This window comes from Xyrauchen texanus, chromosome 26, assembly GCF_025860055.1.
Source record: "Xyrauchen texanus isolate HMW12.3.18 chromosome 26, RBS_HiC_50CHRs, whole genome shotgun sequence".
NCBI lineage: Eukaryota > Metazoa > Chordata > Actinopteri > Cypriniformes > Catostomidae > Xyrauchen > Xyrauchen texanus.
Genome location: NC_068301.1, coordinates 33,834,101 through 33,862,008, shown reverse-complemented (window position 1 = coordinate 33,862,008; position 27,908 = coordinate 33,834,101). Strand labels below are relative to the sequence as shown.

General features: G+C 40.7%; 1 protein-coding gene across 1 annotated transcript; it reads right to left on the bottom strand.

The window, feature by feature from the left end:
- Positions 1–309: 309 nt before the first annotated feature.
- On the bottom strand, positions 310–26,702 carry LOC127619629 (sperm-associated antigen 1A-like). Its single transcript, XM_052092555.1, has 8 exons — positions 26,289–26,702; positions 23,487–23,586; positions 22,245–22,397; positions 17,119–17,273; positions 2,783–2,924; positions 1,892–2,018; positions 1,668–1,794; positions 310–1,003 (listed from the first exon to the last, which is right to left on the bottom strand). The coding sequence occupies exons 1-8, from the start codon at positions 26,614–26,616 to the stop codon at positions 999–1,001; spliced, it is 1,137 nt and encodes a 378-aa protein (XP_051948515.1). The 5' UTR covers positions 26,617–26,702; the 3' UTR covers positions 310–998.
- Between the last annotated feature and the right edge of the window lie 1,206 nt (positions 26,703–27,908).

The following is a 27,908-nucleotide window of genomic DNA, read 5'->3' as shown; positions in this document are numbered from 1 at the left end:
ACATTTGGGCATTTGAGACATAATGTCATTAGTTTTAGATTTTGGGTTGAAATTTCTAAAAATGTATAAGGGAAAATTGTAGGTTTTAATCATTTAATCACCTTTTTGAATACTCCATGTGTTCTCAATTAATATGGGGCCATAAAAACAACATGCATAATCATTCAGGAATAAGTGAAATCTTCTTTGATGGGGTATGGCATGTCACCACAGGACAGGTTGACTTTCCAAAACATTCCCAGCACATTTTCCATTTCTGCACATACAAGGTGCTTCTAAACTGTCCAACGACAAAGATATTTCACCTAGAAGTTTATAAAGCCATTTATTAAGCTCTTGTGAAGTTGTTCATCTGAAATATATTACATTTGCTGACATCCCCAAAAATTATATTTTAGTAGTATACACACCCCATGTCAAATCTTGTTTTATCTTTGCATATCGGTTGGGTCGAAGGCTGAAAGAAGCCAAAAAGGAAACTACTATGAGCTAAGTATATGTTTATATTACACAGTACAATGGAACGGCTATTAAAAATATATTAAATCTTGAGAAATCAAAACTTTTTAAATGTAGCACATAAATCTTCGTCCAAGAGTGTTAATCACTTTGTGAGCCACAGCTTCATATAAAAGGCACATTCTCTCATCATAATCCAGGATTCCTGTTTGTGAAAAACCTTCCCACCTGTGCCATGCCCACATGTGCCTACTGAAGCGAGAGAATAAACCGTTTGCATGCGTTTCATTGTCAGCATTGCATCAGACACAATGATCCTAGTAGAATGGAAGATGGGTTTTGCTGGAAGGGAAGTGTTGGTTGCATTGCATGACAGTTTGCAGAAAGATGAATGGAGTCTCCTGACAGGATTGTGAGGTCTCTGTCTTCAGGACTACAGCAGGATTTCACAGGCTCATTGGATCCACTGTTCACGCTTTAATGAGGGAGAGTCTGCTCTTCCTGGAGCTCTGTTCATTGAATAATTTACTGCTGCTTTGTCAACCTAAAGAGAGGAAACAGTCATAGTCAACAAAATATATGCTGCACTTAAACGGAGTCTCTAATGGTAAAATGAGTTCAAAATACAAGAGTATCATGGTATTACCATCTGATACTGATCTCTGTACCGCCACAGTACTTTTTATAAGGGTGTCAGTAAAGTGTTTAGTTGCACTAAATAGTATCCATTTATACAAACTATTCAACAAACTAAAATGGTTGCATAATGTGTGTAGCAAAGATGAGTTTACAGTAGGTTTAGTACAGTAAGGAACAGCTCACCAAAAATGAGAATTCTGTTATTTACGGTTTAATATTGAGATTGACTAATAGCAAATGTATTTCATTTTTAGAGTTTTAGGCAAAACTTTATCTTCTCATGGTTACGGCAAATGCTTACTGGTTAGTGCGATTTTTAGTGGATAGTCATTCAAATTGTGGCCTGTTCCTCACACAAAGCTGAAGACTTAAAATATAGTGTTTTATGGGTATTTCAAGTGTATGGTATTTTTTGACGACGTCACTCATATGAGTCATCGGTAAAGATTCTTCTCCTAAAAATGTCTTTAACAGCATAAGGTTTGGAATGACCTTGAACCTAAAAATGTTAATTTCATGGTGAACAATTTCTATAAGTTTGTCTTTTTTGGGGGGAAATGACAGTTTACCTTGAGCATTGGCCAACAGACTTTCTCGAAACATGTTAGTCACCATCTCCAGCTCTTGCTCCGCCTCCTGCACGTTTGGATCTAACTGCAGTACTTCCTGTAAATCATTGCTGGCTGACAGGTAGTCCTATAGGGGGAGATACAGACAATCTAAATGTGCATAGGCAAAAGAAATATCTGTGACCATATAAAGGCAAATCCTCTGAGGACATGAGAACACGAACCTTCAAGCCTTTGTGTGCCAGTGCTCGTCTGAAAAACGCTTTCTTATTGTTTGGCTCCATCTGAAGTGCAGAGTCACAGTCCTGTTTGGCCTCTTTGAAACATTCCAGTTTAAGATAGCACAGCGCTCTGGAAAACACAACACAAACTTCTCATTCAGCATTGCCATCTGCCTCCTCTCCCATCGGCGGTTTTATTCTGAAGCTGTCGGAGATAATTGCTGACTGAACCGGTTTGTCTGAGCAGCAGGTCTAGTCTCAGCACATCCTCAGAGAACTGACTGAAACACTAGAGACTGGACAACACGAGCAGCTATTCGGGATTTCACTGACACTTTGTAATTCATTTAAACGATCTGCCGTGTACACACACCGAGAAGAATACTAGCATACAGCATTATAGACAGTGTGCAATATGCAATGATAACATAGTAGCATGCACCGTTGTAACATGACCTCATTACATTCCATGTTCAGATCATCTAAGAAATATTTTCGTTTTTTAATCTAATTTTGTAAAACGTATTGGCAGTCTGATCTTTTAAATATTCGGAGCATAATCAGTTAATTACACACTAGTTATTGCCGCTGGCTGATTTGTAATGTAATCAAAAATGCAATCATGTAATCCATAAGAAAGTAACTGTAATCTGAAATATGCACATTTTAAAACGTAATGTGATCCAAATAAAAGTCCTTGATTTTTCTGAAATCTGATTATGTATTACAGATTAAATGTAATAATTACTAAAAACTGTATAATGCCAAAATTGTATGGGTAGCATGGAAGCATGCTACTGTGAACATAGCCAGTGTTTTTGCTGATAATTATATTTATATGTGGTGTTGTAAAGTTCAACATCTTTCCTCTTATCTGAAGGTCAAAGAACATACCTGTTGGTGTAGATGGCACATTCACCAGGTTTGATGGCCAGACACTCGCTATATTTCTCCACAGCACCTTGAAACTGGCTGTTCTTCACCATGTCGTTTCCTTCTTGCTTCAGCATGTTGAATTGAACCTCGGCTTTTCTGGCTGTGGAGAGAGTAGGTACAGTAGTTACACTTCTGAACATTATGTCCCAATCCAGAGACCTCTCCCCTTTCTTTTTCCATGTCTTTTTTCACTGAATTACAGTTATCAGCCTAAAAATGTGCCCTTTAGGATATTCTACAGGACAGTGGAGGATGCTTAGCACTTGGACCAGACAATGTACTTAAAAATAGTGTGCTTTTCATTTTAATCAGAGGATCTATGATTTCAATAAAACAACCATTGTTGCAAAGTAGATTAAAAATGTAAAAAAAAAAAAAAAATAAAAAATAAAAAATTACTAAAACACAATGGAAAATATTGGTCATCTCCATTTATATGCACCAAAATAATATGTAGTAATAAACTGCAATATTTTATTACCTATATTATTATTATAAATGAAAATTTTTGAGTGATAACAAACAAGTTTGGAATGGATTCATTGAAATGGACAGTTTCACAGAAGTAAATAAAACTCAACAACGGTTACTCTTTTTTTGTAACGTTTTTGCAACTGAAGTTTTAGAAAAAAATATCTAAACTACTGACACGAAATTTAGGAAACTTTACGGTAAAAAACAAAAACATTAAAATATTTTAATGTTCACAATGTTAACCCTCATGAGTTGTTAGGGTAATTTTCGGACCATTTCCATTTTGTTTCTTTAATAAAAATGGTATCCTTCATCTGAGTGATTGGTTACTTTTCCTACATTTACCATCTGAACACACACAAAATACATTTGGACTGGATTCAATGAGTTGAGGCTTTTTTTAAAAAAAAAAAAAACAATTGTGTTGTTCCGGTTCAAAATTAACCCACCATAGGGAATGAATTGGAAAGACTACAACACAGAGCAAATTTTTTTATTTGTCAAATCACACAAAAATGAGTGAGACTATAAAACATCCACAATGCAAAAAACGCATGCACACACACGCGTTTGTTTGACATTATTAGTGAGGATATATAATGGACTTCAAATTGATTTCATATCATGCTAATAATTATATTTTCCATTTCCAACCTCTGCCCCTAAACCTAACATCACACAAACATGCACATCACTAGATTTGAAGATCAACATCAGCTGACCCACTTGGGAGCCTTTTCTTTTTTACTGAGGACATTTGGCCCCCACAGCCACCACCATTGTGTCCTTGAGCAAGACACTTAACTCCAGGTTGCTCCGGGTTGATTGTTCCTGTAATAATTGCACTGTAAGTCGCTTTGGATAAATGCATCTGCCAAATGCATAAATGTAAATGCAGCCATTTACTGGACATCGTTGTCAATTCTTGTAAATGTTACATGACCCACAACCACATGCATGTTAAGGACGTTTTTAACAAGCAAACAACTTAAGAATGGACAAGGGTTAATTCAAATTTTATTTAACAAGCAAAATTCCTTGTGAATTTATTGTGAATATATATTCAATATACCGTTTATATCACCCAGCCTTGCTTAGCATGAGATCAGTGGTTCTAGGATCTAAAAAACAGTGAGCCTTCTATTACATAATGAGACAAGAACAGATTGGAGTTTGTAGTGGATTTGTGCCCAGGATGTGGAGGCTGAAGGACAAATTTACCTACGAGAGCATGTGACATATCCCAATGGTACAAATCTTTTGTTGTTTGCAATTATTACCATAACGTTTATTACAGAAGCATTAACTAGCTTTAAATGACTGCTTTTACTACTGACAAGGATTCAGAAAGGCTGCATTACATACAACAGCAGCCAAAAATGCCTAAACTAGCATAGCTAATAATGTGTACTGGAGATGCTCGTGCACAAGACCAGCAACATGTATTAAAAGAGAGTAATTAAGGTCAATTTTTATTTAATGTTGACTTTAACTCCATTCCTATGACATAATCTCTCTCGAGGGACAATAGATTGAAGGTTGTTAATGTGATCATGGATGCTAATGTGTGCCATGTGCTCGTGTGGATCTTCCTTTCACAGGTCAAAATGAAACTGGAGCAGTCATGTTCCATTACAATGAGAGCTGGCCGTGTTACGTTTCTACATAATTGATTGCCATCAAGCGTAGTACATTCATGCTGACAAATGCTGTTAGCTGCTGTGTCTGTTTGCATAATTGTAGTAAAAATGGTGACTTGGAGAACTAAAACGCCATGCAGTTGTACAAAATATGCTAAAACTTGATGATTCCTATCACTAAGTTTAATTCAATAAATCCACTTCATGAAACATAACTTATTTATCAGCATTAGCCAAAACATCAGCCTGCATTGTATATGTTCTGTTGTGTTCCCAGCATGGATTTTTTTTTTTATTAGAAATTAAATATGCTTCATGCTAGCAACCTCCCTTCATATATTCAGATGGGCAGATACACAAAAGAAATGGCCTGATACACTCATACTGGTTTCTGGAAGCTAAACTGAGAATTAGCATGTCGCTTGCTAAGTTCTTGAGTCTTGACTTATATTCCACAGAGGTGGGGACAAGTCACACATGGTCAAGTCCAAGCAAGTCTCAAGTCTTAACCATCAAGTCTCGAGTCAAGTCTCAAGTCGCAGTTCAGATAAATCAAGCAAGTCAAGTCAAGTCAAGGGTTCACCCTAAGCAAGTCAAGTCAAGTCCTGATAAGTTTCAAGTAAAGTCAAGTCACACTACTAAAATGAATAGAGGTAAATTTTTTCGATACATATTTATTTTTGCACAGAAAAGATGAACTTGTATACATATATTATGTATCTTATTTATTATACATTTGCTACATATTAATCATATGCATATCTGTGCTACATTAATATCTGAAAATAAAATAAAATTGTGTTGTTTACACAAAACGTTCAGACATTAACATTACCTGTAAACATTAAAAAAAATATTTTCAGTATGCACAAACATTCTTTACATTTTAAAAAATAATGTAATTTAAGGAAAATCAATTTGCAAAACCACATTTATGTGACCAATTGTAAATGGAATCGTTTTGATAAATCAGAATCAGCTATCCGATCTGAGAAAACGCATGAAGTGGCCAGTTGTAACGTTAAACATAGGGTTGCCAACCACAACAGTTTTCTGTAGCCTTGTGCTGAACTTATTCAATAGAATTAGACTTCTAGAATGTTCTTTCAAGTGCAAAAAATATATTTTTTAATTTAGTAGTTTTTCTTATCATAGCCAACAAATGTCTTCGGAAACTCCTTTTCCTCGATTTAATGAAGCCTATATGTAAAACGCATTTGCAGCTGCACAGCCGTGTATACATCTATGCTGCATATATCTATGCCATCTGGCTCGCTCATAGGCTGTGCTGCGGCAACTGCACATCCAATGGCGCGGCTGGGTCAGAGCCCGCCAAGGGGGCTCAAGTCCCGAATTTTGCATTAAAGCAGGTCTTCGTTCATTCATAGTCTGTCTGACATATATATTAGAATAGAAGCTATGTGTCTGTCATGGATTTGCACTGAATTCATACTCAAAAATACGGAACAAAGTGCGTTCCGTATCAGTTCAATACGGAACAAGACTTTTATGTGTCAAATACGGAACGATTCCGTATTATACCGAACGGTTGGCAACCCTAGTTAAACAGCCCCTTAGAAATGTTTAGGTGCGTGCTAGTGATCACATCGGCGCCTCCATGTTAGCCTGTCATGCAGTAACGTTATGCGCAATGCTTTATAGTTTCCACACGCAGTCCACAAACTTGAAAATGCGCACATTTAATACATACATTATAACCTACATGTAATATTGAGCTGCCCGCTCATTTTAAGACGCCAACCAACATTTAAAAACTCAGGCTACGCCACTGTTATAATCAAATTCCCCAATAAGTTACATCTATTTACGAAACGTCACAGTATAATGATAATGCCATGGTCACATTTCTAATAAGAAAAAAACATAATATGCCATCAAGGCCAAATTATGACAAACAGAAAAGATTAAATCATTACATTAGTAATCGTTATAACGTAGATCTTAGTGAAACTGACTATAAAGAGATTACTTTCTTACCTTTCCTTGTGGTTCTTCTTGATATGTCGAACGAAATTTGACGTTGTGGTTGTCGTTTCGGATATTCGTGCCTTGCATATTTTGCAACTGGCAAATCTTTTTTATAGGCACGGTCCAGTTCAAAGTCTGTATAGCCAAACGAGACAATTTGTGGAGCTCGACTACTGTCTGCCATGTTTGGCGCGGTTTGAATTGAGCAGCGTTAAAGGCACAGATGCCGATAGCGACGCTGACGTCACAATATATATATTTTTTAATTAATTGTATTGCTGTTTGTTTATTATAAGTTCAAGTCATTGTCGAGTCTTCCACTTCAAGTCAAGTCAAGTCTCAAGTAACTTGTTCTCAAGTCAAAGTCAAATCAAGTCATTTTCGTACTTTAATCAAGCAAGTCACAAGTCCTGAAAATTGTGACTTGAGTCAGACTCGAGTCAAGTCATGTGACTCGAGTCCCCCACCTCTGATATTCCATACTGATGAAATCATCATAAGTCACTTTGGATAAAATGGTCTGCTCAATGAATAAATGTAAATGGTTTATTGCCAACAGAATGAACCTTAAGTTCATACAGTGTAGCTTGCAGTAAATCTGAGTGTTTAGCTACTCATAACACTTTGAATGCTAAAGCTAATGATGGTACAATTTTACGCAGCCGCTCAAAACTAACCAGTAAAGTGCCCCAATCTGAGATGGCTAAATCAAGCTTGCAGGAGTTTGAAGGCCTGACTATCATATAGGTATAGTGCTATAGATTTTTTTTTTTTATTTAATTTTACATTTGCGATGCTAACCCTGTATTGTGATGCCAAAACGACTCGGTAACTAACGTAACCTCGGTTCCCTGAGAGGAGGGAACGACTATTGCGTAAGTAGCTTACGCTATGGGAAAACTCCGTTTCTCGAGAAATATTGAAGTCTTTATGTAAAACGCATTGCAGCTGCACAGCAGACAGTGATGAGAGAGGCAGCTCGGTCATTGGCTGTGCTGCGGCAACTGCTCGAACCAGTGACGGGCGACTTAGAGCAGCGCGAACCAATGGGGCGCGTCCGCGTTCAGCGCTCAGAGCCTGCTGAAATTAGCATATGAGGGCTATATAATGAGCGTCCGTCATGCCAGTTCTTTTAGGTTCAATCGACTGAAGCGAACTGACCAAGCACAGACCACGGCAGCTTACGCAATAGTCGTTCCCTCCTCTCAGGGAACCGAGGTTACGTTAGTAACCGAGTGCGTTCCCTATCGAGAGTCTCTCCTATTGCGTAAGTAGCTTACGCTATGGGAACACCATGTAAAGCGCCGTGCGTGCTGACTTCAGCTCTATAAAGCCAGAGGCAGGTGCCTGAGCCTTAAAGCAAAGTGATATTCCACGAGCGGCCAGCGGCGAGCTATATAGTGGGGTATGACAGAGCCCTTGCCTTCAAGGTGGGAGCTCCTTGTACAAACACAAGCACATATCTCATGTACTGAGCTTTTGTGTACTGAGTACGCATAATAAACCCTCTAAGTCGGTCAGAGGCGGACCTTATAAGGGAGGAGATGATGCCCAGCATATACATACTCCAGTTCATTCCACAGTCAGACTGATAGAATGTTGGAATGCAGTGAGGGGACCTGTAGGTTATAAAACCTGATAAATGTCGAAGCGAGGCCCAGCCTGCCGCCGCACAAATATCTTCAATGGGTATCCCACTTCGACCATGCCCACGAGGAGGCCATGCTCCTCGTAGAGTGAGCTCTGGCGCCTAAGGGGCATTGAAGGCCCTTGGCTCCATAAGCTAAGCGCTATAGCATCCACTATCCAGCGCGATATTCGTTGCTTTGAGACAGCGAGACCCTTAGTTCGGCCGCCAAAGCATACGAATAATTGTTCCGTCTGTCTGAACAGGGCAGAGCGTTCCAAATATACTCTGAGCGCCCTGACCGGGCAGAGTAAATTTGCATCACCTTCGTCTGCTGAGGATGATAAGCTGCCAGAGATGTCACCTGTGCTCTGAAAGGTGTAGAGAGCACCTTAGGAATATATACCGTGCTTTGGCCTAAGGACAACTCTGCAGTCGTTAGGTCCAAATTCCAGGCAAGCAGCTTGATGACAGCGCGTGCAGGTCAGCCCACTCTTTTAACTGAAGCGAGTGCCAGCAAGAGCGTGGTTTTGGCGAAGCTGCTTGAGGTGCACGGTTCGGAGAGGTTCGAGCGGGGCACCTTTGAGTGCGTCCAGGACCGTGGCCAGGTCCCAGATCGGCACCGAAGGTGGGCGAGGAGGGTTCATCCTCCTAACGCCTCTTAGGAAGCGAGCGATCAGATCGTTTTTCCTAATGAATGTCCTTTATCAGGATTGTGTGACGCCGCTATGGCAGCCACATAGACTTTGGCGTGGAGGGTGTGCGGCCCGCCTCCAGCAGCTCCTGCAAAAGGCGAGTACACTTGGTATCTCGCGCGTTTTGGGGTTCAAGCTCTTAGTATCACACCAGTCACTGAACACTTTCCACTTTTGGGCATACAAAGCCTCGTAGAGGGCTCGCGCCTCAGTAATGGTTTTCAGAACTCCACTGGGGAGGTTCTCGGGAACCCGTTGAGGGGCCATGCATGGAGGGCCCACAGATCGAGGCGGGGATGAAGAATCATCCCGCTGGCCTGTCCGAGGAGGTCTTGCCTCAGCGGAATCGGCCATGGGGCAGATTGCATCATCTGTACCAGCTCTGGAAACCACGTCTGGTTTTTCCAGAGTGGGGCTACCAGGAGCACTGCACATTTCACCTCCCTGATCCGACTGATGACCTGAGGCAGCATCGCGATCGGGGAAAAGCATACAAGAGGCGGCTCGGCCAAACTTGGGCGGCGCGTCTGTGCTTTGAGAAGAAGAGAGGGCAGTCTGGCGTTTTCCTTGGAGGCGAAGAGGTCGACCTCTGCCTCGCCAAAGGTTCGCCATAACCACTGAACCGTCAGAGGGTGGAGAGACCATTCTCCTGGGAGAACTTTGTCTCTGGATAGCATGTCCGCTCCTTGGTTCAGGGCGCCTGGCACGTCGCGCTGCCCTTAGCGGCGCAGGTGGTGTTGTGACCATAGGATGAGCTCCTGGCCATAGAGTGCAGGGAGCTCGACCTGAATCCACCTTGGCGATTTATATCTGAAACTACCGTCATGTTGTCCGTTCGGACCAGGACGTGTTCGTTTTGCAGGTACGGAAGCAGGGCTCTGAGAGCCAAGGCGACTGCTTTCATTTCCAGACAGTTTATGTGTAGGCGCTTTTCCGGGTTTGACCAAAAGCCGGAAACAGGCCTGCCCTCGTAAAGGGCTCCCCATCCTATTTTGGAGGCATCTGTCGTGTGATCATTTTTCTCCGCGTATTCACGCCCAGACTCACGCCGGTTTGATACCAGTTTATGGCTTTCCAGGGCGTCAGGGCTTTTATACAGCCGTGATTCGCTCTGATCAAAAAGTGGCCCGGCGCCACGCGTGAGTGGGGACCACGGCTCTTGAGCCAGGCTGGAGAGGGCGTATGTGCAACAATCCTAGCTGGAGTACAGCTGATGCGAGGCCATGAGACCGAGCATTCTCTGAAATCGTTTGATGAGGGCATCGCGCCCGTTCTGAACGATGTTGCAAGGCGTCGAATAGAGAGCGCGCTCTGATGAGAGGCGCTGTCATCTGCACTGAGTCTAGCACTATTCCCAGAAAAGAAATATTCTGGCTGGGGGATAGCACGCTCTTTGCAAAATTTATTCTCAGACCCAGGCATTGTAAATGGCTGATAGTCCAAGATCTGTGTGTCATTAACTGAACCTCTGATTGTGCTATGATTAGCCAATCGTCGAGGTAATTCAGTATCCGCACTCCCACTGTCTCAGGGGAAAGTGCAGCGTCCATACATTTTGTGAATGTACGGGGGCCAATGATAGGCCAAATGGTAGTACTGTGTACTGGTATGACTGTCCCTCAGCGAATCTCAGAAAGGGCCTGTGGTGAGCTGCATCGGGATGTGAAAGTAAGCGTCTTTCAAATCCACTGATAGAAACCAATTCCTGGGGCGAACTTGCGCGAGGATATGTTTGGTTGTTAACATTCTGAGCGAGCGAATCATTAGCGCTTTGTTCAGATGTCTGAGATCCAGGATGGGGCGAAGGCCACCGTCCTTTTCGGGACGAGAAAATAGCGGCTGTAAAAACCGCCTACGCTCAAAGAGGGAGGTACAGTTTCTATAAGCCCTTCTCTATCAGTTTGAGCACCTCGGTGCATAGAACATGTGACACATCTTTCCTCACTTTCGTCTCGACCACGCTGAAAAGCGGGGTGGTCTCTGGCGAATTGAAGTGAGTATCCGTGTTTTATTATGTTCAAAACCCATTTCGGCATGTCGGGATTTTTTCCCAGGCTTCTGCTCGCACAGATATGGGCTGAATGCGGCTGGGGGCATGTCGCAGTGGCGTATGGGCCCGCCGGCAAATCGCTTTGTGCTAACACAGAATCTACGGCTCTCAGAGGCGCAGAGTGCGCTGAGCAGCCGTATTGAGTGCCGAGTGCAGAGGTGCGTGTGAGAGTACAGGCACATGCGCTATTTCGAAATGCTCACAGCATGAGTCGGAGAGGTGCTTGAAACTGTATGAACAGTGTTTTGAAGTGGGGGTGCATTCATCATTATGGGCACGCGCCACATTCATAAAGCTTTCCGCATTTAGCGGGGAGTTTCTTAGCTCGCGCATTGCATCTGTGATGTTTGCGGCATAGCTGTTTGAAACTGTGTGGGTAGCTGTGTGTAGGGGTGCGTGCAATATGGCAGGCACACGCGCTACACTTATGGCACTTCCCGTTTTTACTGGGGAAGTGTTTATAACTGTGGGAACAGTGCTTGTGTGTAGTGGTGCATACATGACAATAGGCACACGATCTACATTTTTGAGACATCCAGCCTGAGCTGGGGAGGTGTTTGGCACTGTTTGGACAGTACTGATATGTGGGAATGCGCACTTTAGTGTGGACATGTGAACCCTTAGTGACACAGGCAGAAAATGACTCTGTGTGTCGCCGTGAAGACGGCGTTTGATTGCAGGTGAGCGAGTTTTTATGACTGGCCCATTGACTGCTGTATAGACATTTCCAGCCGCCTGTAAGGGGACTGGGTAATGTTTTAAATGTTTCTTGAGGAGCGGTCCGGCATTTGCGAGGCGCGTACTCCCTCTCTTTCTTCCTGCTGCTAGGAAGACTTCACGAGGCTCTGTGTTCAGGGTGATTCTGGGTCGAGGGCCTCGTTGCTCCTGCGGCTTTCTTCGACCAGCGGAGCAGCGGCGTCGAGCGTCCTTTTCAGGTCTGCTCTTCGGCTGGGAGGCGGGCGGCTCTGCACTGGCTCGCTGCTGCTGCTGGGGCGGTTTTTGAGATGAGCTGGACGCTTAGGCAGGAAGTGATGCATAGCTTGCGAATCCTTCCACGCCTCAGTGAAGCGCTCCGTGAAATCTCTCACCGTAGAGTCGAACAGGCCGCTTCGGGTGACAGGTGCGTCAAGGAAGGGTGCCTTATCCGGCGTCCTTCATCTCCGTTAGCGTTAGCCACAGATGGCGCTCAAGGGCGATCAAATTAGCCATGGCCCGGCCAATGGATTGGGCGGTGGCCTTTGTGGCTCGCAGAGCTACGTCCGTAGCACTGCGTAGGTCCTAAAAGCGTCGGGTTCAGGTCCAGACTCGTCCATAGAGCGGAGAAGTTTGGCCTGAAACACTTGTAGAACCGCCATCGAATGCAGCGCTGGCGCAGCTTGACCCGGCGGCGTATCGTGCGACCGGTGAGAGCTGATGTGGTTCTGCATGGCTCGATGGGTGAAAGCTCTGGCCTTCCATCCAGCGGTGGAGGGTGGGCATAGATGGTTGGCCACAGTCTCCTCTAGGGGCGGAGTTGCCTCGTAGCCTCTTTCTCTAGCGCCGTCCACTGAGGAGAGCGAAGAAGAGAAAGAAGGCTTTAGGCGAGCAGTCGTGAGGGCTTTCCACGACTTTGTGAGCTCGTCGTGCACCTCAGGGAAGAAAGGAGAGGGTCTCTGTCGGGGGGCCTGCCAGCACCCCTGCAGGAACCACTCATCCAGCCAGCTGCGGGCGGGTTCTTCCGGAAAAGACCAGTCGAGCCCGAGGTCTTCCACGGCCTTAGACAGGATACGGACGATCTCCGAGTCCATGCTGGTGCCCGCGCTCGTGTCCGCGCTCGTGTCCGCTGATGCCGATGGCGCAGGGTCGAACGAGCCCGGCCAGTCGTCGGATGGAGCATCAAGAGAGAGGCTGTCATCCTTTCCGTTGTCGTCCCCTGATGTGCCGAACGAGACGAGACCCACCGCTTTGTTGGAGGGGTGCAGGTCCGCTCTCGTGAAATGGACCAGCGGGGAGACATCTGGTAGCGGTGATGCCCGTGGGGACTGAGCCGGCGTGACATCACCGGAGTCGGGGTGCTCTGGTAGCCTCTGTGAGCGGCGCTTTTTCTTGCGCGGCTCGAACAGAGGTGGCAGCACGGGGGCAGCCGGCTCGCTTGCGGTGAAAACCGCCCTGAATGAGTGCAGCTTCTGCGTGGTCCAGACCCAGGCAGCGAGTGCAGATGGTGTGCCGATCTCCGTCGGAAAGAGGGCCTCTGCACGAGGCGCAGGCTGAAGGCATTTGAAACAACGCCTGGAAAATAACTCTTTTAATCTTAAAAGCGTCGCGGGGGCGACGAAGAGAAGGTCTTCGCTGAAGGAGATTAAATCTAAAAGAACTGGCATGACGGGACGTTCATTATATAGCCCTCATATGCTAATTTCAGCAGGCTCTGAGTGCGCGAATCGCGGGACGCGCCCCATTGGTCGTGCGTTCTAAGTCGCCCGTCACTGGTTCGAGCAGTTGCGCAGCACAGCCAATGACCGAGCTGCCTCGCTCATCACTGTCTGCTGTGCAGCTGCAATGCGTTTTACATAAAGACTTCAATATTTCTCGAGAAACAGAGTTTTCCCATAGCGTAAGCTACTTACGCAATAGGAGAGACCTCTCGATAGGGAACCAATACAATGTGACTGTGTGCTTGAATATTGTGGCATGTTAGCAATAGACAATGAATGTCATATACATATGTAAATTCACATATTTAATTCAATAACTGTACATCAGCTACCTTGCACATATATTACCACTTGCATATACGTACGCCATTCTGTTATATGTATGTCTGTTTTCTTCTCTTGTTTTATATTCTATGTCTCATTGTAATGTTCTGAGTGCACTTGTTTCTCCTATCACCAAACACAAATTCCTTGTGTACGTAAGCACACTTGACTATAAAGCTCAATCTGATTTTGAATCATAAACCAACAATGATTGCCTCATTATTAATGTACTTTGTACATTATTCAAGCACTTTGTACAGGGAAGCAGTTGAAAATATCGAACAGACGGACAAGCAGATATTAGCAAGCATGCTAATCTGTTGGATGCTGTACATGACCAATCAATGTGTTTCCCATTAATTACCTAGACTCTGGTGGCCTGCCACAGTTTCATAATGACACGAAAATATTTTTACACTTCTCATAATAGCATAAAAGACCTCTAACATTGTGTTTTGCGCCGTTCTTCGGCAAAGCCTCTCTCACTCCAAGTCAGTCACGTCGCATTCCTTCATGATTGACTGCGGCAAAACAAATGCTTGATAAGCTTGTTGCAGTCCCAAATGCACAGCTGCCATTGTATCATCACCATAGTAACAGTGTAGCGTCTCCTCCTCAAAATCCTTCTAAACTTTCATGGGACCGCAGACAGTACACATACACAGCTAGAGTTTAATCTTCACCCTACGTGCTGCGAATGAGGCCCAAAACCCGCATTTCTACAAAAAAATCCCTAACATTCACTTAAAATCCCCATTAGTTGTGAAATAAAATGTGACTTTGAAGTGCTATTAATACAGTAGGCTACGAATCTGAAAATGGCAATATATTCTGAAGTGTTTATAAATGTTTTTACTGATATAAAAATTTTAATTATATACAGTAGATATATGCAATATAAAGAATATGACAAGAATGAAAATGTTCATATATGTAACGCTTTTTTTTAACACTAATTTAAATATGTACATAAATGCTCAAATTTATAAACTCTAATTGTACTTCATATATGGCCATATAGCTTACCAGATTTAAATATCAGACAGTTTAATAAATGGCAACAGGCCTAATTATGGAATACTCAATTGTGTTTTTAGTTTCCAGATTTATTTTACGTCTATTTTAAATTCAGATACGTTTTCTTGCATTGTCAGAGGCAGAAAATATTTTTTTTTTGGTTGCTAACTGCATATTCAGTTTTGCACTAAAATATTTACATGTAATTGAATTTACAATGTAATTAACACAATTACAGAGGTATATAAAGATGATTTGAGAGTTTACACTACAAAACAACCCCAAAAAATACAGCAAATTGCATAGCAAAATTTGAGAAATGCTGCAGCAAATTCAATCATTTTGGACTGCAAAAATCATGAAAAAGTGCCACAAAATCCTGGTGGGACGGATTATCAGTGTACGACAGCAAACAGATAACATAACTGCTTATGATAACTGAAGTTATCATTGATAATTAACATTAATCTAACATTAGCCAAGTTAGGTAATGTTAACGTTAGGGAACATCGTTAGCTGTCAGTTTCCTCGCTTATGTCGACTGACATATCTGGCTTAGGGTTTCCACCAGTCCAAAATGTATACATAAAGATAGACAAATAATCTTTTTAACACATAAATTATGTTCTCATTTTAGCATATAAGGAAGGATGTACAATTTTTTTATTAATAATGCCCCCCAAGTTTAAGTAACACTACTGTTTTAACTCAATCTTGTTTATGCTTTGTGGGTGTGACATTTTTGCCGTGTTATCACCATTAATATCTATACAACCAATGTGTTTATGATTTAATTACTACTACAGCACAATTTTTTTTACAAGAGCACAAAGTTCTTTATAGATCTAGCCTCTTAATTTTGCTCTCAAAGTGTAACAGATTGATGCATTCAACTATAAAATTTAAATAATTTTCTTATGGGGGAGCATGCACCCGGACCCCCCTTAGAGGGTCTGAGGTTCATCCACCACAGTCTCACAAAATCCTGTGGGAAACACTGAACCTTGTAGATTTGCAAATAAGAATATTAACCCAGATTTATAAATGAACAGTATGAAACGTGGAAACTAGTCTCCTTATGTTAACCCAGCATTAAAAATAATGTGTAAACTATTTGATGATACATTGCTAATTAAGATATTGATGTACACTTTCACTTTTAAGAAACTATTTAGAAGTATAATATTAGTAATATATACTAGTTGTGCTTGTACTATGGCACTTATGTGAGGTTTGGGATTTGAACACCTTACCCAATTATTATAATTCCCCTTACAAAAATCGAAAGTTCTGGCAAACCGTTTAGCAAGCTAATTTGCGTGTGTAAATAATGAGTGCCAAATGTGCAGCAGGTTTGTTAGAACTGTAGATTTTTTGCTAGGGTCAGTGTGTAACTTGTACCACAGTGTTTGTGCTATAGACATGAATGATACCTCAAATTATTTGCTATTAGGCTTATAATTGATCAGCTTTATACAAAAAATCTAAACTCGCCACACATTGGCAACAAATGTTGGTGTACATGCAAATTAGCTTTTGATTTGCCGCAAATGTTTTCCAGAAGTCTGCAGCTCTTTGCTGGTAGTGGTGAACCTCCGGCAAACCTTTGGCAACAATGGAGAATTTGAAGCAAGTTTGCCGTATTTGCCATGAACTCTCGTTTTTTGTAAGAGTGGAAAATAAAACGAGCAAAAATAAATTCCATAGACTTACATTGAAGGAGGAAACCAAACCATATATAGAGACCAGAATTATTGTATAGATTTAGGGTTGTGCTCTTTTCACTTAGGTGAGTTAACAACTATCCAGAACATCATAGCAACCACCGTACACCCTAGTAACCGCAAAGCAACATGCCAAAAGTCAATCAAAACACCTTTGCAATGGCATAGCAACACCCTGGCAGCCACTCACAGCACTCTAGCATTATTGAGGCAAGTACATTCACATTAGAATTCATTCTCATGCTTGATTAATGTATAGAACAGAACAGAGGTTTCCTTATTTTTTTTGCTGCTGTTGATTATGTTTCTGTTTTAATCCAGTGAAGAATCTTAAACTCACCCTTTTCCTGTTCAGCTCTGGCTGCACGGGCCTGCAGAACCTCTGCACTGGGTTCATCTCTACGGTGCTGCTGGGCAGACAGAGGAACCAATGGAATCTCTGGAAGTTTCTCCCGCCAGTCAGGACCGTCCTGTTCTATCAGCAGTTTAGTGATTCTGATAAACATATCACAAACACAATCAGACACATATGACATAACAGGAATTTTACACAGCAAACTATTAGGTGATTCTCATGAAACCTGACCTAGATAATGTCCTTGTCATATTTAACCCAAAATCATAAAATAAATTCATGAAATTAAAGTGAATTCAGAAAGTATTCACAGCGCTTTACTTTTTCCACATTTTGTTATGTTACAGTCTTATTCCAAAATGGATTAAATTAATTATTTTCCTCAAAAGTCTACAAACAATACCTCATAATGAGAATGTGAAAGAAGTTTGTTTGAAATCTTTGCAAATTTACAAAATTGTAAAAATTTTAAAAAAAATTACATATGTATTACAATTACAGCCTCAAGTCTTTTTGAGTATGATGCTACAAACTTGGCACACCTATTTTTGGGCAGTTTCTCCCATTCTTCTTTGCAGGACCTCTCGAGCTCCATCAGGTTGGATGGGGAGCATCGGCGCACAGACATTTTCTGATCTCTCCAGAGATGTTCAATCGGTCTGGGCTCTGGCTGGGCCACTCAAGGACATTCACTGAGTTGTCCCGTAGCCACTCCTTTGTTATCTTGGCTGTGTGCTTAGGGTTGTTTTCCTGTTGGAAGATGAACCTTCGCCCCAGTCTGAGGTCCAGAGTGCTCTGGAGCAGGTTTTCATCAAGGATGTCTCTGTACATTGCTGCATTCATCTTTCCCTCGAGCCTGACTAGTCTCCCAGTTTCTGTCGCTGAAAAACATCCCCATAGCATGATGCTGCCACCACCATGCTTCACTGTAGGGATGGTATTAGCCAGGTGATGAGCGGTGCCTGGTTTCCTCCAGACATGACGCTTGCCATTCAGGCCAAAGAGTTCAATCTTTGTTTCATCAGAACAGATAATTTTGTTTCTCATGACCGAGAGTCCTTCAGGTGCCTTGGCTTCCGTCTGGCCATACCGGCCTGATTGGTGGAATGCTGCAGAGATGGTTGTTCTTCTGGAAGTTTCTCCTCTCTCCACAGAGAAACGCTGCAGCTCTGTCAGAGTGACCATCGGGTTCTTGGTCACCTCCTTGACTAAGGCCCTTCTCCCCCGATCACTCAGTTTGGTCGGGCGGCCAGCTCTAGGAAGAGTCCTGGTGGTTCCATACTTCTTCCATTTACGGATGATGGAGGCAACTGTGCTCATTGGGACGTTCAATGATAAGAATTTTTTCTGTACCCTTCCCCAGATCTGTGCCTCGACACAATCCTGTCTCGGAGGTCTACAGACAATTCCTTGGACTTCATGGCTTGGTTTGTGCTCTGACATGCACATAACTGTGGGACCTCATGTCCAATCAACTGAATTTACCACAGATGGACTCCAATCAAGTTGTAGAAACATCTCAAGGATGATCAGTGGAAACAGGATGCACCTGAGCTCAATTTTGAGTGTCATGGCAAAGGCTGTGAATATTTATGTACATGTGATTTTTTTTGGGTTTTTTTTAAATGCATTTGCAAAGATTTCAAACAAAATACTTTCACGTTGTCATTATAGGGTATTGTTTGTAGAATTTTGAGGAAAATAATTAATTTGATCAATTTTGGAATAAGGCTGTAACATAACAAAATTTGGAAAAAGTGAAGCGCTGTGAAAACTTTCTGGATGCACTGTATATTTTGCATGATGCAATAATAATATTACTATTTTACTAAGCACATTTTACTACCAAATTCTCATTACTGCAGCCCAATAAGACATTTCACTTTTATTATACCCATTGTTTTCAACGATGATTCTCATTACCGTTACACAGCTATGTAATACAGTAAAAAAGAAGCTGTACAGTTTGGGCACTGAAGACACAAGTTTGTTAGGTTTAAAAAGTGGAATTTCCCCCATACATCCATTACGCATGACTTCAAATGCACAATTGTATGCCGTCTTCATTGCCGTATTATGCGCTTCATAATGCACCACACATTCTCAATTGGAGATGGTCAGGACTGCAGGCCAATCTAGCACCCACAATCTCTGCTAACACAGTCATGCACTTGTAATCAGGGCAGTATGTGGTTTGAAGTTGTCCTGCTGGAAAATGCAGGGACGTCCCTTGAAAAGGCTCCAAAATTTGAACATATCTGTCTGCATTCATGGTGTTCTCACAGATGAGCACTGACACAACCCTGGCACATACAGACACTGGCTTTTGGACCTGACGCTAATAACAGCTTGGATGGTCCTTTTCCTCTTTGGCCCAGAGAACACGACGGCTGTGATTTTCAAAAACATTTGAAAACTTTTCAGACCAAAAAACACAGTTCCACTGTTCTACTTTCCATCTAAGATGAGACCGAGCCCAGAGGAGTCGGCAGCTCTTCTGGACAGTGTTGATGTATGGCTTCTGCTTTACATAGTAAAGTCTTAACTTACATCTGTGGATGCAGCAGCGAATGGTGTTGACAAACAAAGGTTTACTAAAGTAATCCCAAGCCCATGTTCATTATATCCATTACAGATAAATTATATTTAAGACATTGATGTCTGATGGATCAGAGATCACGTGCATTCAGAAGTGGTTTTCGTATTGACAAATAAACATATATTGTGCAAACTATATTGTGCACTGTAGAGGGTGAAATGCCCACAATCCTTTCAATTTGTCTTTGGAGAACATTGTTCTCAAAGTGCGGGATTATTTGCTGAAGCATCTGTTGGCAAATTGAGAAGTCTTGAACGATCCTTGATCTTGAAGGACTAGGCTGTTTATGGAGGCTCCTTATACAGTATACAGTACTATGACACAATTCCCTCACCATCTCCTGTTTCACATTGCCATTTCATCAAATTGTTATTAGTCTTAAACTGCCCCTGTCTCAATGTTTTTGGAGTGGTTTGCAATCATCTGATTTGAAATTACTGTACATAAAAAAAAAAACAATATAATATAATGTGTAGTTGTAGTGCTTTCAATATAGCAAAGGGTGAATATAATTTACACATCACTACTTTTTGTTTTTATTAGCATTTTCACACTGTCTCAACTTTTCCAGAATTGAGGTTGTACTATGATGTATATACTGTACACTTCTGTATATTCAAATTTTTCATATTTTTCAAATTGCAGCATTGGCATGCTCAGACCTCAGTGGGGAAGGGGTGGAAGGATAAAAAAGGGCACTGATATTTCTTGAATGAGTAGTACTTGTAAATATATACTTAACTATTATCTTTGCTGTGTGTCTTCTGTCGACACGTGTCTTCCATTCAAGCACATTACGTTAGGGTTAGCGGCCATACAACCATTGACCGTTTGCTTCAATTGCGCTTGAGGGGGCATTGGGATAACTTGGGGGTGGAGGGATGGGGGATAGTATTTTCCCCTAGATCTGGCCCTGCATAGAGGGGACTTTTTACCTGACCTGTTATTAGTGTGAGGCCAATTTGATGAACCTGGGGGCACATTCACAATGGCATTTTTGCACCCTTGAAAGGTATTGCTGCAGGAAGGGGACACCACTTGAAGGGTTGTTCCAAACAAAAGTGACAAAATGGGTTAGGTTAGGGTTAGTTAGAGTTAGGGTCCTTCCATAAGACTGCTAGCAAAGGGTATTTTCATACAATAATGGTGCCGTGTTCTTTCAGAGCACCCACTTCAAAGGCTCTGTCTTTCAGAGTGAATAGGGCATAGGGATGATAATTTATGTGTGAAATTTCCCCCGATCTGTTAATTAAAAATTGCACATTGACACATTATTACTGCTATTGTGAGATTATTAAGAGATTTTCATTTTGTTTTATTTAATAGTTTTATTTTTATTACTATAATTTCCCCCTATATTTGCATGACCATAAGGACACCTGTAGACATGTGAATGCCCCACTGCTGTGCACGCCACTGCGGTAATGAGAATTAAGGGGTAAAATGTGTGTAACTGTCATGATACTGTCCTGATGAATCTAAAAAATCTTAATGGTGCTAAGAATAGGCTTCATTTTCTATATGCAAAATATATATTTTTTATAGGACATTGTTTGACAGGTTTCAAGGGAGTCACAAAATATCTATTTTTTTATTCTCTTTTCTTCCCCAATTTGGAATGCCCAATTCCCACTACTTACTACAGTAGGTCCTCATGGTGATGCGGTTACTCACCTCAATCCGGGTGGCAGAGGACATGTCTCAGTTGTCTCCACTTCTGAGACAGTCAATCTGCACATCTTATCATGTGGCTTGTTGTGCATGACACTGCGGAGACTCACAGCATATGGAGGCTCATGCTACTCTCCGTGATCCATGCACAATTTATCACACATCCCGTAGAGAGCGAGAACTACTAATCACGACCACAAGGAGGTTACCCCATGTGACTCTACCATCCCTAGCAACCGGACCAATTTGTTTGCTTAGGAGACCAGGCTGGAGTCACTCAGCACACCCTGGATTAGAACTCACGACTCCAGGGGTGGTAGTCAGCGTCAATACTCGCTGAGCTACCCAGACACCCTACAAAATCAATTTCTTAACCAATTCAAGTAAAATATCAAAACATTCCTTACACAAAATAAATGTACCTGAGAAGCACATTTGTGCATGACAGCAAGATTTACAGTATATTAAGATCTTAAATTACATTTATTTTTCTTACCCCATTTTAGCAAATTTGAATTTTTTGAATTTTTATTTAAACCTCACAACATTACTTCATAAATGTGCAACATTTTAAAATGATTAAATATTAGACCAAATGACCTAAAACCATCAAACATTAGACATTGCACATGATAATAGTCTCATGGATCAGGAATCATTTTCAGTGTATAGTGACAAACAGGTGTTTAGGAAAGTGCTGTGGTAGGTTTGTTGCAATTTAGTGCTTTGGGAGAAAATTAAATCAATATTGCCTATTAACCCGGGGGCCCCTTAGCCCTGATGTACCCTAATAATATGTTTATAAAATGTTGGCTGTTTCCCAGTGACCTTTGTACAGTACCTGCGTACACTGTCGTGAGCAGCCTGCACACTGATGTCTATCTGCAGAACAGTCTTGTAATCCACATAGGCCTTGCTGTAACGCTCCAGCGTCTCATATGCCATAGCTCGCCGGAGGAGGGGCTTCAGGGAGAAGGGGTGGAGCTCCAGAGACCTATAAATAAATAGGATGAGACAAGAGGATCAAGATCTTTCTCTGATCCTCTGCCCTTCAATGAACTCTGTAACTGTGCATAGGAGACTAAACTCCATTCATAAATCTGCATGTGTTTGGTCATTTCTTTGCATTTAGGTGGCCAAACAATGAGATACACTAAAAAGTCTTGATATATACAGCAAATAAAATCAGTAATCAGTATTTTTGTTTTCCAGTAAAAATATCTAAACATTTATAAACGAGATAAATGTACTTTTTCAAAGAATATAATAGATAAATGTACTTTTTTTTATAAACGAGATAAATGTACTTTTTCAAAGAATATATATTGTATTATGTTTATTTGTCTTATCCCATTGGCAAATTCTCTTTCTTTATTTAAGCATAAACCTCAATACATTTTTTAGACGTATGCTTTACTTGAAAATTGCATAAGAATAATGAGCTAAGGGCAAATTCATCTTGTTTTAGCGATTTTAAAGAAAACAAGGCAAAAATACTGATTAAGAATTTCTTTTTATGCAGTGTTATTTTCATGTCTCCTTACATATACCATAAATGTAAGCATGAAGGGAGAATCAAAGTTCTTGTGTGCTGTCTTTGTCCTCTAATGTCTGTGTATTATAGGATCACAAAATGGACCCACAACATCATATGCAATTAAAGGACAATAAAAGGTACAGGATAATTAAAGGACAGAATGTAGCCGCTGGTTGATATATGTGTGAATAACATAAAAAATATTTCTATCTGACTGAGCTGAGAAAATGTCAACAGACTGTAGAGGTTCTTAGTGCTGGTTAACTGGTCTGCTGGTAAAGCTCCTTACAGTGCAACTAACTGTGTTGGGTGTTAATCTGTCCAAGACAGTCACACGCCATATTACCTCACACTAAATCCTAACCCAACATTCACATTTATTCAATGGCCAGATACTTTTATCCAAAGCAACAGCCAGTGCATTCAATATCTTTGTATGCAAATGGTTCATTATGGAGGGTAAAAGTGTGGCCACTGTCTCTTGCTTTCTGATTGGTCATTGAACAGCTTGTGTTTTTAGTGGGCACATGTAAAGGTGTGGTTGACCTGGTGCAGTCCTGAATGCATTCTCCACTGTTTCCATCTTTGAGGAAGCAAGCAGCTCTGTTTGAGTAGAGAATACATACATCCTCTGGGCTGTCAATACCTGCAAATACAAACAAAGAGCACTGAAAATGGACTCCATAGTTACAGGAGTTAAAGCAAGTAAATGGCAGCCAGTCATTTTGTAATACATTTCAATTAGTCACCTGATATCACTTTACAAAGCAAACCAGTCATAGAATAAACACTATGAGCAAGCTTAATTTTATAAAGACAGCTTTCAAAACGACCATTACGTAACTTTCATGGGCACACCCACAATGCAATGTGGCAGAAGTATGTCTTGCGAAAGACTCACTTCTATTTCACAGACGTGCAGCTCACATCTTTAAACTTCAGTAGACATGAGTAAAGCATGACATGACACACAATAAATACCTAATTTCCATAGAAAATCTAGACAGCAAAGCTTTGGTATGAACCGGTATCAGATACCTACCCCTACATTACTCAATACCACTGAACCAAACAATGTTTGCGCAATAGATGCTCTCGTAGACTACCCACATCTGAATTAATTCATTTCAATCATCTAAATGTATTGGTTAGTTTTAAAAAACATTATTTATTTTTTTAAATAAAAAAGAATAAATGATCCAAAGACCAAGGACTGTAAGACATTACACCATAAGTTTCTGTGAAGCTGCTTGGAAACGATGTGTTGTGAAAAACGCTATACAAATAAAAATGACTTGTCTGTCATATCTACTTTTTTAAAGCATTTATCAGATAAAATGACAATGTACTTTAACACAGAATACTTATACCTCACCAGAATCATTTAAATACTGGTTAAGCAGAAAAACACAGTTTATCCCAAGAAAATGGCAGTTTGGTAACACTAAAGATATATTGACATAACATGGGATTTTAATAAGATACTTAACCATACTTGAATCCCACTATAATAATGTAAATGTACTGGTTAAATAAAGAAAATAAAAAAAACGTAGTAGGGCCTACTTCTAAGTCAATATAAGGGCACTTTAGTAACAGCAAAGACTGACATATCTACTATTTTAAAGAAGATGTCTAATATCTAATTTCAATATACCACACCAGAACTATTTAAATGTATTAGTTAAAGGTGCTGTAAGCGATTTTATACTTTTTAACTTCCACGAGACTCAGTCGTTGATTTAGCCACGCCCCCATCTTTCAAAAACGCCGCACGATACCGTTAAAAACCGACACAAAGCGTGTTGTCAAACACAACAGTAGCGAAATAGTGCCCTCATCTTACAAACTGTGAGTCAGAATATGGCATTAAATCTCAATGATTCGCTGCAGCTATTAGAACGCACAAAATGATTGACAGTCAGAAAGCGTCAGAGATGCGGCCCTCGGATAAAATGTGGTTTGCTGTTTACAGAGTCTCTAGTGATGTCACAGCACTTATTTCAGTAGTGTCTTTCAGGGAGTAGGACATTTTATTTACATAATCTTTTATGAAAAAAAAAATCGCTTACAGCACCTTTAAATTCAGGATTGGGGAGTAACAATATATGTAACGGGATGATGTGTTTAAAATACAAAATATAAGTGACTGTATTTCACTACAGTTATAGTATAAATCGTTGGTATTTAGAATAGTTACATTCAAATAACATTTTGATTACCGAAGAGATTACTTTGCATTTTATTGTCGTTTGTTTAATTTAGTCTATTCAGTTTGATGCATTTGAACAGTGGTGATGTGTTACATTCATACGAGCAGACAGAGAAGTAAGTTTGCAGCAGAAGAAATAAACCTTGTATTAATTGTCATGTAAACATTTAGCTTTATGCTAAGCTAAAATGCTATTTCTAGCCATTTTATATGCACCATTTATCAGGCACGATCATATTTTTTTTTTATCAAGAAAATCCGCATTAGATGATAATTAAGTAAGACCTTTGTTATTAGGGCAAAAATCGTATTTTTGATTATAATTTTTGTAAAGTTTTTCTGTAAAAATATAAAAAATACATTTGCATTATCTTGTTTTAAAAAACAACACTGCGTAAGATATATAGGTTTTTCAGACAATGTATTTTTAACATGTATTTTGTCTTACTGTACTGACTGTACTTTTTATAGTCAAAACAAGTGAAAAAATCTACCAGTGCTGAAGAAGTAATCCAAAGTATTTAGAATACCTTACTGACCTGGAGTAATCTAATGGAATACGTTACAAATTACATTTTGCAGCATGTATTCTGTAATCTGTAGTGGAATACATTTGAAAAGTAACCCTCTCAACCCGGGTGAAGTTAAAAACCCAGTACGTTTAAGTCTGTAAAAATAATAAACCGCTACCTTGCCAAAACAAATTCAGTTTGGTAACACCAAACAGACTGGCATGTCTTTTTAAAAGCAGATTTCAAATATAATTTTTACTTACTCATACACATAATACTTGTACCTCAGAAGAACTACTGGTTAAGTACTTTTAAGCCAGTATACTAAACAAGAACAAAATGTCAACATGCCAAAAAAATGACAGTTTGGTAACACTAAAGACAGTCAGATCTACTCGATTTCAATAAGATTCTTAAAACATACTTGTACTCCAACAGAACCATTTAACTATATTGTATACATTGAAAAACAGCAAATAAAGAACGTCACCTTGCCCCTCCCCCCATCAAAAAAAAGGAAATTGGTAACTCCAAAAACGGTCATATCTACCATTTTTTTAAATAATAATAATATAATTTATCATTTTAATGCAATACTTTAAACACAGAATACTTGCACCCCACCAGCTTCTAAACATCCATCGATGGCCTGTGTGTATTTCTCCAGTGCATCCCCAAACTGTCCATTCTTGAACAACATATTGCCCTCATTCTTGAGCCGGGCCAGTGGAGGAGGAAGGGCACCACATGGTGCATCCAGATTATAGTGCTCATCCTCGCTCTTGTCGGTTGGAAGGGTGCCATTCACTGCCAGCTTCTTCCCCTGGACTTCCTGACCCTTTGAGTTGGCCGTGTTGTTTCCTTGATTCCTTCTGTGTCCTGGGGTCCCAGGCTGAGAGTGTGGGCCCCCTCCCTCTCCATGACCAGGGGCCTTCTTCTGTGAATTCCCCATAGCTGCCCTCAGTCCCTGCCACAGTACACCGAGCACTCGTCCTCACGTACGCAATCATACACACCAGCTCTCTTCCTGGTCCCTGCGCAAACTGTACAGGCTGAGCCAGAAGTAGAAGGACACACCTCCAAAGGGCGCACTGAGCTGTGACATCACAGAGGGAGGATGGGCTGCGGTTGTGTAGTGCTGCAGTCCAGTGGGGGTGGTTGGTTTGCCGTGAAGCACTCATGCAGTGAAACAGCAGTCAGGGGACTTCTGAAGACCTGCTGGATTTCAGTGTGTACAAAGTCAGCTGCAGAGACCTTGAAATGAGGCTTTGCCAAATTTGATCACATTTTGTAATGTACGTTCTTGGGCTATAATCTCAATGCTTTTTTATTCTGCTCACTACATTTGCAAACTTCTGTACCCAATCATCATACTTAAAGAGGAATTTTCTGGGTTCAATACAAGTTAAGCTCAGTCAACAGCATTTAACACATAATATTTATTACCACAAAAATGAATTTCGTCCCGTCCCTCCTTTTCTTTAAAAAAGCAGAAATCTGGGTTACATTGAGGCACTTACAAAGGAAGGGGAATGTGAAGCTTAACATTTTTATAAAAGTTGACTTAGTTGAATGGCATTTTATTAACTAATGAACTGCTAAATATTACACATTTAAACAGTTTCCCATAATCTTATCACACGTTTCTTCATCAGTATTTCACAATGTGCGTATCAAATTAATGTATTACCAAAAACACTGATTGAAGCTTGCATGAACAGTTTCTTCTCTATAGACTCCCCTTGTGTTGTTTGCAGTACTTCTCTTTTTACTTGAATTCAGATTTGCGATTCTCAGGCTGCTTTGCGAACCGATTTGAACGATTTGCAAGAATAGACCATCAATGAGCCCGAGCCACATTAGGGACTGTATTCCTGAAAATATTCTTTAGAAAAAACATTACGAAATAAGTTCTAAGGATAAATTATATGAAGGTCGTAAAAAGGCGTCTAGCTATAAACGTATAAATCATTCTTAAAGTGTTTTTGGAAATACAAAATATTCTGAACTTTGAAATTAAGAAATTGGTAGTTAAGAAGAATTTTGTTATTTTTTGTGTAAATCTTTTGAATTCAACATTAACATTTTGGTTTAAAAAGTTATATATGAACTTACAAGGCAAATGTTTATTTTAGATGATGGCCATAATTCATTTAAGGTTTATAAACAACTTTTAGTGTTTTTGCGGCCCGCTTTATAGTCCTAAGGTGTGACAAATATGTTTTTAAAGGCAGAAATACTCCC